The 11,215-nt window shown below is 42.8% G+C and overlaps 1 protein-coding gene across 1 annotated transcript in view; it reads right to left on the bottom strand.

Moving 5' to 3' along the window:
- Nucleotides 1–3,473: 3,473 nt before the first annotated feature.
- The window catches only part of smg7 (SMG7 nonsense mediated mRNA decay factor), a 45,311-nt gene continuing 37,569 nt past the window's right edge, over nt 3,474–11,215 (bottom strand). The window contains exons 20-24 of the mRNA XM_085804202.1: nt 8,751–8,831; nt 7,982–8,132; nt 7,188–7,367; nt 5,428–5,597; nt 3,474–3,628 (exon numbers count right to left, since the gene is read on the bottom strand). Coding sequence (XP_085660328.1) covers nt 3,515–3,628; nt 5,428–5,597; nt 7,188–7,367; nt 7,982–8,132; nt 8,751–8,831 — 696 coding nt within the window. The 3' untranslated portion in view covers nt 3,474–3,514. The remainder of the gene's footprint in view (nt 3,629–5,427; nt 5,598–7,187; nt 7,368–7,981; nt 8,133–8,750; nt 8,832–11,215) is intronic.

Genomic DNA, 11,215 nt, shown 5'->3' with positions numbered 1-11,215 from the left:
CATATCAGAATTTTACCTAAAAAACTGAATTTTAAATTTTTTTTTTTTACAGTGGTTTCAAATCTGCCTGCACGACAGTGAATGACTTACTCAGTTTGTGAAGCCACTGTTAAGCTGCCACTTGCCAGTTAGCTCAGTGTGATAGACAATGGTGTTTGGTTCTAGAAGTTGTGGGTTCGAGCCTCAACTGGTGCAAAGTGAAAAATATAAGGTTCAACTGTCTTGTCTTCCTATTCTCCTGTTTGTTGCTCAGAATTTGCCTAAATTTGCCAAAAAAAAATAGCCCTGACCCAACCCATTGCTGTGCAGCAGCTATAATTAGGAACTGTGACTGGTGGTTTGGAATTTGGAACAGTCTTCAAACTCTGAAACTACTAGTTCTACTTTGAACCTCATTTGCTTCCACATACTTTGTCTACAGCTCAGAATTTGAATGAAGTCTGTAGGTAAAACTTCTAATGTATTCAACCTGTGTACAAATATTTCCTATCTTGTACCATTTTGAGATAAATCCTTTAAAATGGCACATGTGCATTTCTGACTAATTTCACACTTTTCAATGAGTGTGTATGGCGTTTGGTCAGAGTGGTGACATCATTGCTAGAGTGGAGGAGAGCCAAAAAAGCGACTGGAACTTTTCTTCTTAAACTGCCACCAAAGCTACAAATGACACTCTATACTCATGATTTTGCCCACAGTTTGTAGCCACACTTGTCTTCTGGCTAAAAATCTGGTCAAAAACGCAAAGAGACTTAGAGAATAATTTCAAATATTTTTTAAATGCAGCCTGGGTGCTCTCTCTCTCTGCCATTCACCACAGTACAATTTTTTAACAGCAGAGTAGAAGGAGCTCAACTTTGTAATTCACTGGAAAGGACATTATACTTTGTTTGTATTCTCTAAAACATAGTCACATGTCACATAAAAGTCCTCTACTTACTTGGTGTGGCTCATTTCTACTCTTTTCTCTTTTTTATTTTTTACAGTCCGGACCTTTAAAGGAGTTGTTTAAGTTGAACTGTGAAAATAATGGATTTATTAAATGCAAGTTGAAAAAGGGTCGAATGTTATTCTCATCATCTGCAACCTTTTATTTGTGAATTATCAATAAACATATTTGTAAACAGTTTATTTAATGGGTTTTAACTTCTATTGATGAATTAACAACCAACAAAATCTAATCAATTCATCACAGTCTAAATTAAATTAATGTTTGGGGATTTAAAGTGACCATGATGAGGTCACGGTGAGCCAATCAGAGAGAGACTGAGAGCCTCCTCTCCTCTGATTGGCCGACACCGACCAACCCTTCAAAATAAAAGACAGGAAGGAAGAAGTGAAAACAGACGAGTCATTGAGGGAGAACAAGGTTAACGTTTATTTAAAGGCTGATTCCACCGGTTCTCAAAGTCCACAGACAGAAACACGAAACGCCTGAAGAGCTCAGACCTGAACCAGCTCCTCCGTCGCCACGGGAAACGCTCGGAAACGCTCAGAAACGCTGGGACCGACGCTCCAGAACAACTCAGTGGAATGTCATCGCCCGTCTGACTCCATTTATTTAGTTCTTACTCAAAAAATAAAATTAAGTCAAATTTAAAAAACAAAACAGAACAAAGGCCACCAGAACCGGTCAGAACCGGTCCAGCTTCTCCGCTCCCCTCGGGCTTCTGGCCAACGTCATCCTCACATTCACTTTAATATCTTATCTTTATTATTTTTCAAATACATTTTGTAAATGCAACATGAAAAGCACAATCACACAGAAAATAGACGTCACGTCTCTATGAAGTCTGTTTTAATAAAACGCCCTCAGCGGGAAAATAAAAACAGGCTTTCACTGATTTTTTTTAACGACGGGAGAGACAGGAAGTTACTTTACAGCGCTGCGTCCCCATTGGCCAGCAGCCGCCGCTCAGACCGCTGCTGCTGCTCTCTGATTGGCTCCAACAGCCGGAACGTGAACGCTCTCAACGAGGTCGAAACCAACCACACAGAAATAAAAACGCTCGTCTCATCGCCGCGGTAACCGGCGGGAACCTCCGGACCCAGCAGACCATAATAATATTAATATTAATAATTATAATAATAATGAAGTAAATCAACAGTTTTATTGAAGTGCCAAACTTTCCCTCAGTCCCAGTTTCTCCCGAGACGGTGAAACTCCTCGTTAACGACGAGAAGAAGCTGCTTCGGTCCAGAGCTCCGGTCCGTCGGCATGGCAACACACCGGTCTGTGTGTGTGTGTGTGTGTGTGTGTGTGTGTGGCACCGAGGAGCCGCCAGCTGCCTCAAACCGGTTAAAAGGCCGTGAACATGAACAGAAGGAAAAACAGTTAAATGCAGGTCAAAGTTCAAACCTTCAGTTGGTTTTAGTTTTTTTTCTTTTCTTTTTCTTCTTCTAGTTGTTGAAGTTAAAGAACAGGAAGTCGCTCGCGGCCGGAGGGAAGAGAGGAGAGAAGAAGAAATACTCAAGAAGAAGCAGGAAGGAAGCGAAGACGTAACTAACGTAACGTACGAAGTGTCGCCGAGCTAAAAACCGCTACGAACAAATCACAAAATACATCGTTGTTGTGTGTTTTTTTAGGTTTTTTTTTTTAGTTAATATGAAGCAACGAGAAAACTAAACGCTACGACCGCTAACGCTAACGCTACGACCGCTAACGCTAACGCTACGACCGCTAACGCTAACGCTACGACCGCTAACGCTAACGCTACGACCGCTAACGCTAACTCTGCGTTCTCAGCCCCTCCCCCTCCCACTGCTCCTCCTCCTTCCTCCTTCCTGTTGCCGTGACGATCACCGGCACATAAAAAGGCGTGGTAGCCAAGTCCCGGTTCTCTTCTCTCAACGACGCGACGCGGCGGCTAAAGAGACGTTGACGTCGACGTCCAACTACGGCAAAATATATTTATGTATATATTTATAGCTGTAACCGAGCCGTCCAATCAGAAGGCAGAGCCTCTTCCTCCTCCTCCTCTTCCTCCGTAGTGAAATGAGAGAGTTCATAAAGTCCATAAAGGTTGTGGTTTTGTCCCGCTGCCGCCCGGAGCCGACCGCCACGCGCTCCTCCACGTTCGTTTCTTTTATTTCTTTATCTTTTTTTTGTTTTATTCTGAGTCAGAGAAAAGGAAGAGAGAAGTTTCTTCCCGATCGGATGAGGAGTCGTCGTCATGGAGATGTGGCGGCGGTGACGGTGAGTTCAGATTTCCGCGGGTTGAAGGAAACCCGGCGGCGGCGGCGGCGCCCGCCCGGGTCTCAGCCTCGTCGTCGTGGCGACGCCGCCTCAGAACCTCCACCGATCCGATTCCTTCGCCGGTTTAATTTTCCATTTCAAGTCGGAGCTTCGTCGTCTTCGTCACTAAACTTCTGCTTCCTCCTTCGTCACGGCGGTTTAGTTTAAACTCCCGCCGCTCGCCGCTCGCTAGTCGCCGCTCGCCGCCGCTCGCTGCTGCTGGTCGCTGGTTTAACTCCTCGACGTCCGGACACAAAGCGCCGCTGGGCTCGGCGTCGTTCAGTGAGGCGGGTTCATGGCGCCGTGGCCGCGCTGCTGCTTCTGCTTCTGCTGCAGCAGCAGCTGCTCCAACGCCGACGGGCCGGGCTGCATCATGGACCCGGACCAGATCGACTGCAGAGACACGGAGAGATGGAGAGACGAGGAGTTAGACACACGGAGAGATGGAGAGTTAGAGACACGGAGAGATGGAGAGTTAGAGACAAGGAGAGATGGAGAGACGAGGAGTTAGAGACACGGAGAGATGGAGAGTTAGAGACACAGAGACACGAGGAGTTAGAGACACGGAGAGAGACAAGGAGTTAGAGACAAACTACAGCTCAGTTCAGTTCTTAGTTAGTTAGTAGTTAATTAGTTGTTTGGTCAATCAAACATCAACCAGTGTTTCTCAAACCACCAGACGACATCGTCCTCAAATGTCTTGTTTTGTCCACAAACCAAAGAGAGACTCAGGTTGTGTCCTAAACCCCTCCCTCATCCCTCATCCCTCCTCCCTCATCCCCTCCTCCCTCCTCCCTCCTCCCTACTCACTATATAGTGAATTCAATATAGCGACTATCTAGTGACTCACTGGTCAAATAAAAAAACACTTTCGGACACGACTCCGCCGCACAGTTAATGACGTACTACGTTGAGTAATTAAAAAGCTACACCGGTCACTACTGCATTTATTTGGTAGCTACAGCGTTCGCTACATCACATACGAGCAGCATGGAGGTATCTGGATGTTTTTTGGTGTGTCTTTTTGTTACGAAGACAGTTGGTATCCATTAGCAACCGTCATAGGGACATGCACTAGGGATGCAACGGTTCTGGGTAAAATACTGAACCGTTCGGTACGGCCTGCACGGTGCAATACGCTCTTGGACCGCGGTATTTCAGATTCAGCTGCATCAGCTCTTCCTGCTTTACAGGCAGCTGTGCCGTGTATGTGTGTGCCTGGCCGTTTAAGGCGAAAGCCCGCCCCCGCGAGTCGATGTCCAATCACTGTTGAGCCTCCACACACTCACAGTGACTCCCCCCCTGCAACTGAAAGTGCAGCTCACACACAGAAGAGGGGAAAAAAAAAAAGAAAACAAACAGGCGGCGGCATGAGCAGTCGCTGATCGCAATCGCGGGGGAAATTAATTAGTTATAAGCGCGATTTAGCACATTTAGCTTTTATTAGAGTTCTAGCAGGACTCTGTCCATGCACACTGCATGTGTGTGGTCGCGTATCCGCGTATCCGCGTGCCCGCGTGTCCGCGCGCGATAGAGAGACCGAGGTCGAGCAGGAGTTGACTGACAGGGATGAGAGGTGGTGAAAGGCTGTTTAAAAAAACACAATAGACTAACTCCTTCTTTCCCAGTGAGAGACTGTGGCTGCAGCATAGTGACGTCTTCCATGACGGCAATATAGCGCGATCTCTGTTTGAAAGCTGCTTCAGAGTGTTCACCTACTGAAAGACTAAAGGAGTGTGCAGAGGGAGGAGCTAGGGGCTGTTCACAGACAGTTCAGGTGTGTGTGTGTGTGTGTGAGTGTGAGTGAGTGAGTGTGAGAGAGAGAGAGAGAGAGAGGAGAGCTATATTATAAATATTATAAATTATAAACATTATTTTGGGAGAAAAAAAACACAAAACACACACCGAAACCGTACCGAGAACCGTGGCCAAAAACCGAGGTACGTATCGTACCGTGGGCTACCTGTACCGTTGCACCCCTAACATGCACTGCTACGCCGAGACCCCCTGTAACTCAGAGAAGCCACGGAGGACTCTGAAACTTCTCCCAGCCCTTAGTCCACATGAGGGGGAGTAGCCTAGATCATGAGGGACATTTTGAATCTCGGGTGAACTATCCCTTTAACCGTCATGAACAAGAGATAAAGTGTGAGACAGAAACAGAGTGTTGAGTGCGTGGTGCGTTGAGGGACCTTGAGGCTGTCGAGCAGCACGGTGGAGGACGACTCCTCCATGGGAGACTCCTGATTGGCCCAGGAGCCGGCCGGCCCCGCCTGGTGCCAGCTGGAGTCCACGGACACGGAGGAGGAGGAGGAGGAGGAGGCGGCCGGGAGGTAGTCCAGACCGAAGCCGCTCACCGCTCCTACACCACCACAACCACAACAACAACCGTTGGTATGTGCTGATTTACAAAGCCATTCAACTATTCAACCATTACATTTAAACATGCAGAATTTCAATGTTTTCTTCTCCCTTTAGCATTTCTACTGCTTTTTACCTTTAAAAAGGCATTCATCTCACACTACAAGTTATATGTTTCAGCTTTTTCCCTCCTAGGGATGAATAAAGTATTCCTCTACTCTCTACTCTACTCTAGCATTAGTCTTTTCAACATTGCTTTAGCAGTTTCGTCAACTAATTTAGCATTGATTCAACAATTTCTTCAGCTCATTCAGCATTGCTTCAGCAACAGCGTTCAGCTGCTTTCAGCATTCACACGCATTTTCTGCAGGAAATGCTATCTTTTTCTAGTTTATCATTAGGGTTGCAAAAAGGTGGAAAATTTCCAGTAAATTTCTAAACTTTCCATGGGAAGTTAAGCTGGGGAATTTTGGAAATATTCCAAATTGGAAACTTTCCATGGGAATTATGGGAATTTATGGGAATTATGGAATTGTATGAGAATTTATGGGAATTAACTGGAAATTGGGGGTAATTAATTTAGACAAACTGGATCATATCCAAACATAAATGTAAATATTTTGTTTTGTCATACGCAGACATCCATGCAAAATAATATAATTTAAAAACATGACATTTCAACAGATTTATTTTGTGAGTAGAACTTTATCAAGTTTTAATTCTTGTATGAACAATCAATTATTTTACTGAACCACAAAAACATGAATGTTGAGTAAAATTTTGCTCACCCTCACCAATCAATTTTGTAAATTTCGGATTTATTCCTGTTTATTCCCATATATTCCCGTTAATTCCCATATATTCCCATTAATTCCCATGGAAAGTTTCCAACTTTGAAAATTCCCGGAATTTTGCAACCCTATTTATCATCCAGAGGTACATTGAATAATTCACACAAGGTGTTTGCTTGCTTACTATTTGGATTAAAATGTGGCAGGAAATGGTTCATAGTGTAATGGAGGAATGAAATAATAAATGTAATGTCTTTGTGCTATGACTTTAATTAGAACATATAGTTAAATGGTGCATAGTGTAATGGAGGAATGAAATAATAAATGTGTGTCTTTGTGCTATGACTTTAATTAGAACATATAGTTAAATGGTTCATAGTGTAATGGAGGAATGAAATAATAAATGTGTGTCTTTGTGCTATGATTTTAATTAGAACATATAGTTAAATGGTTCATAGTGTAATGGAGGAATGAAATAATAAATGTAATGTCTTTGTGCTATGATTTTAATTAGACCATATAGTTAAATGGTTCATAGTGTAATGGAGGAATGAAATAATAAATGTAATGTCTTTGTGCTATGATTTTAATTAGAACGTATAGTTAAATGGTTCATAGTGTAATGGAGGAATGAAATAATAAATGTGTGTCTTTGTGCTATGATTTTAATTAGAACGTATAGTTAAATGGTTCATAGTGTAATGGAGGAATGAAATAATAAATGTGTGTCTTTGTGCTATGACTTTAATTAGAACATATAGTTAAAAATAAAATAAAGATTAGTGTCCTCGTGTCCTCACCGGTCTTGTCGGCCTTCCAGCGGTCCATCACGCGGCGGTCCCGGCTGTCCGGCGTGCCGATGGGCCCGAAGTTGGAGAACGGCACGGCGGCGGCGGCGGCGTGGGTGTGGGTGGGGGGCGACGAGGGCAGACTGCTGGGGTTGGAGGAGTGAGGGGATTGGCTGGCCGGCGTGGAGTGGTCTGCCAATCACAACGCAGCGCATCACACACAACGCCATGACAGTAAAACTAAGACTAAGACTAAAAACTACAATAAAACAGACTAAAAGTAGCAGTAAAACATAATTTAGTGACTGAAACTGAAAATAGAAATGAAAAAAAACTAAATAAAAACAATGAACAATGCAAAACTAACTAAAACTAAACTGAAGAGCAGATAATACAACACCACATTATTACAAAATGCAGGTGTTGCACTTCTTTAAATGAAAAAATGTAATAATTCGGTGCAGTATATACAACTTATTTTAAGTTTATTACCTATTGTGTTCAAGAGTTTTACAACATAATGCAGCGTTATTACATAATGTGGCGCTAAATGCAACTAAAAGGGAAAAAGTTCATCTTCAGAGGTCTGACAGAGGCTTTCTCCTAAAACCTGAACAACTACAACTAAGACTAAGACTACATAAAAACTACATAAAAACTACATTAAAACTAAATAAAAAACTACATTAAAACTACATAAACACTAGTCAATTCCTCAAAATAAAAAACAAACTAAGACTAAGACTAAATACAAACTACAACAACCCTGGGAGTGAGGTCACGGTGAGGTCACAGTGACGTCATACCTGAGCTGGCGGGCAGCGAGGGCGACCACGGCGTGCCCTCGAACAGCGAGTAGAGCGACGGCTCTTGGTGCATCATGGGGCCGTCGGCCTTGGAGCTCGGAGGCAGCGTCTTCCCGTACGCCTGGCTGAAGATGCTGTTCTGGTTGTACTCCTGGACAACGCACACACACACACACACACACACACACACACACAGACACACACACACACACACACACACAGACACACACACACCCAGCAACATGTCATTATGATGTGCGTGTGTGTACAGATATGATATGTTTAGTTGATATTATTTTGTACTCACTATCTTTTGCTATTTCTGCCCTTTGAGAGACAAAAATGTGTCTGTAACAGTTAACTCTTAATAATGACTACCTGTTCTTGTATGGAGAAACATAACTAGTTTTGCCATGTACCAAGCCTTGGAAAGTTCAATAAAAACTTGAATAAAAAAAAAATAAAAAGGAACATGTGTAATTATGTGAATCAATAATTTGTGTAATAAAGTTTATATTTAGAAAGAGGCAGCAGACTGAAACACCTCAGCTGGTACGGATCAATGACTCTGATCAGCTGGTGAAGCTGCTGCTTCAGTCCAGTCAAAGCAGAGACTGAAACTAAATCCTCTGCTGCCTCCTGGTGGACGAACCGAGCCACTATCACTGATCTGAGCAGCTTCAACTTCTGTGTGTGTGTGTGTGTGTGTGTGTGTGTGTGTGTGTGTGTGTGTGTGTGTGTGTGTGTGTGTGTGTGTGTGTGTGCTGACCTGCATGGGGAAGCCCGGCATCGGCAGCAGAGAAGACGATTGGCTGACAGGATCGCTCTCCATCCTGCTCTGATTGGGCAGCTGCAGAGACAACGATGACATCATCATTACATCATCATTACATCAGAGTGTGTGTGTGTGTGTGTGTGGTCAGTTTGACTAGTTCAACACTACAGGGTGAAGTTGTGACAGAAGAGGAGTTCCCTTCAGTGGAGACGGGACCAATACAGGACCAATAACAACGGGGTTCTGTATCGACGTAGCTGATTGGACGTCAGACTGACGGCACCGATCAATACTCCACTCTGTAATCTGCTCTGAACAGAGAGCTAGTGGCACACTTCAAACCTTAAGTTTTAAATCCTTTAAGTCTGTCCACACTTTTGCAGAAAGTTTTTTATTTATCTATTTTTTTAATATTTATTATCTGCAGCTCTTACACTTCACAGAGTTCAATTCCATTTCTTTATATGTGTCAGAATCAGAACTGTGGATTGGTGCATCAATAATTATTGGTTAATATTAAGGTGAGACACTACCGGCAAAAACATTGTTTTTGTGCACTGATCAATTTTGCGATTTCAGATAGACAGACAGATAGAACTTTATTAATCCATTGGGAGGTTTAAGTACTGTAGAAAGCACAAAGATCAAATATAAAAAGTATAAAGAGCAGTTTTGGGGCTGTTTTGCGTCTTTAACATGTTTTCTTTCAGACTACAGGAAAGAAATGATACGACTGACGATAACAACGTGTGGAATTTTGCTAAACTGTTCTCAAAATGTAAGCAAATTAGCGCATATTTAATTAGATATGGTGTCCTTTACATATTTAAACAATCGTGGCGATGAGTTTGAGTCATGGTGAAATCTGTTGGTTTAATAGTTTTTACCTTATTCACCCGTCGTGTCTCACCTTTAAAAGGGACAACAAGGAGTTTCTCCAGTGGCAGAACGAAAAATTCCACAACAATAAAAAAGTCTGATATTAATGTGGATGAATCTCCGTTACCACTTGTTAATGGTCCATTTTAGATAAATCTATGGTTTTGTCTCTATGGTTATTTTGTTATTATTAGTGGTGGTGGAAATGCTGGGCGAGCCGACCAGCGTTTCTTTACTTTCGGTTTCGTGGTGAGTCATGAGAATAAACAGTCGTCCTCAAAATTATTCATACCCCTGGCAAATACAGGGAATTTCTTAATTTTGTCAGTCACAGATTAGTATTTGAACTCAGATTTGACATGAATAGGACATGAGGGAAAGTCTGCAGCCATGACCAATTTATTTAAGTAAAGTTACATTGTTAAAGGTGTTTGTTTGAAAGTTGAACAGAAATCACCATGTCCAAAATTATTCATACCCCAGTGATACCAAGACAAACCATTCTCTTCAAGGGTCTAAAGTGTTTACAATTATTTTCAATGTTTCTGGGACTTTCTTGACCAGTTTTCTGACTATAAAATTTGACTTGCTTGAGATATTTCAGTCATTTTCATGTCAACGCAAGACTTGCTATGGCAAAGACCAGAGAGCTCAGTGAGGACACATTGGAAATGCCAAAAAAAGGAAGGAAAACGGTACAAGAAGGTGCCAGTGTCAATGGTGCAAAGCATCATCAAGAAGTACCAAAGATTTCAAGAAGTACCAACGATTTAACACAGTGAAAACCCTCAAAGGATGCGGTCAAAAGTAGTGTCACCTCAGCTAGTCAGAAAAATCAAACGAGATGTTGAAAACAATCCAAGGACTACTACCAAGGCTGTCCTGAAGGAACTGGGTGCAGGTGGTGTCACTATATCAAGACAGACACTACAACAGACACTGCACAAAAACGTGTGGGCACAGAGATGTGGCTTTTGCCTGGTGGCAAATAGACAAAGCAGTAGGGACCGTGTGCCATGAACTTGCCGGCTTTGCCTTTTTATAGTCACACCACTTGGGACTATAAAAGGACTACTACCAGGGCTGTCCTGAAGGAACTGAGCCTTGGTAGTAGTCCTTGGATTGTTTTCACCATCTTGCTTGATTTTTCTGACTAGCTGAGGTGACACTACTTTTGACCGCATCCTTTGAGGGTTTTCACTGTGTTAAATCGTTGGTACTTCTTGATGATACTTTGCACCATTGACACTGGCACCTTTTTGTATCCTTTTCCTTCCTTTTTTTGGCATTTCCAATGTGAGGGTCGGGGGGGGGGGGGCTACATACATATATGTTTGGTCCGGGGGCGGAGCTAAGAGGGTTAGGGGGGGCTACATACATAGAAGACTGTCTCTCATGAGTTCCAGTTCATAAAACAATTGTTTTATTTTGTTTGTTTTGGTTGTATGGTACTATAATGTGCGTTTTTCTAATTCTTGATTTTATTAGTTGGTGACATCTCACAACTCTCTTTGTGAGTGGTCCCCAACACTTTTAATTTTGTCAAGGGGGAACGGATAATTTTGTAATGAATATTGTAT

This window comes from Trachurus japonicus, chromosome 17 (genome assembly GCF_045865225.1).
Source record: "Trachurus japonicus isolate A0001 chromosome 17, Traja_1.0".
Lineage (NCBI taxonomy): Eukaryota > Metazoa > Chordata > Actinopteri > Carangiformes > Carangidae > Trachurus > Trachurus japonicus.
The sequence above is the reverse complement of the archived record's forward strand: the minus strand, read 5'-3'. Positions and strand labels throughout refer to the sequence as shown.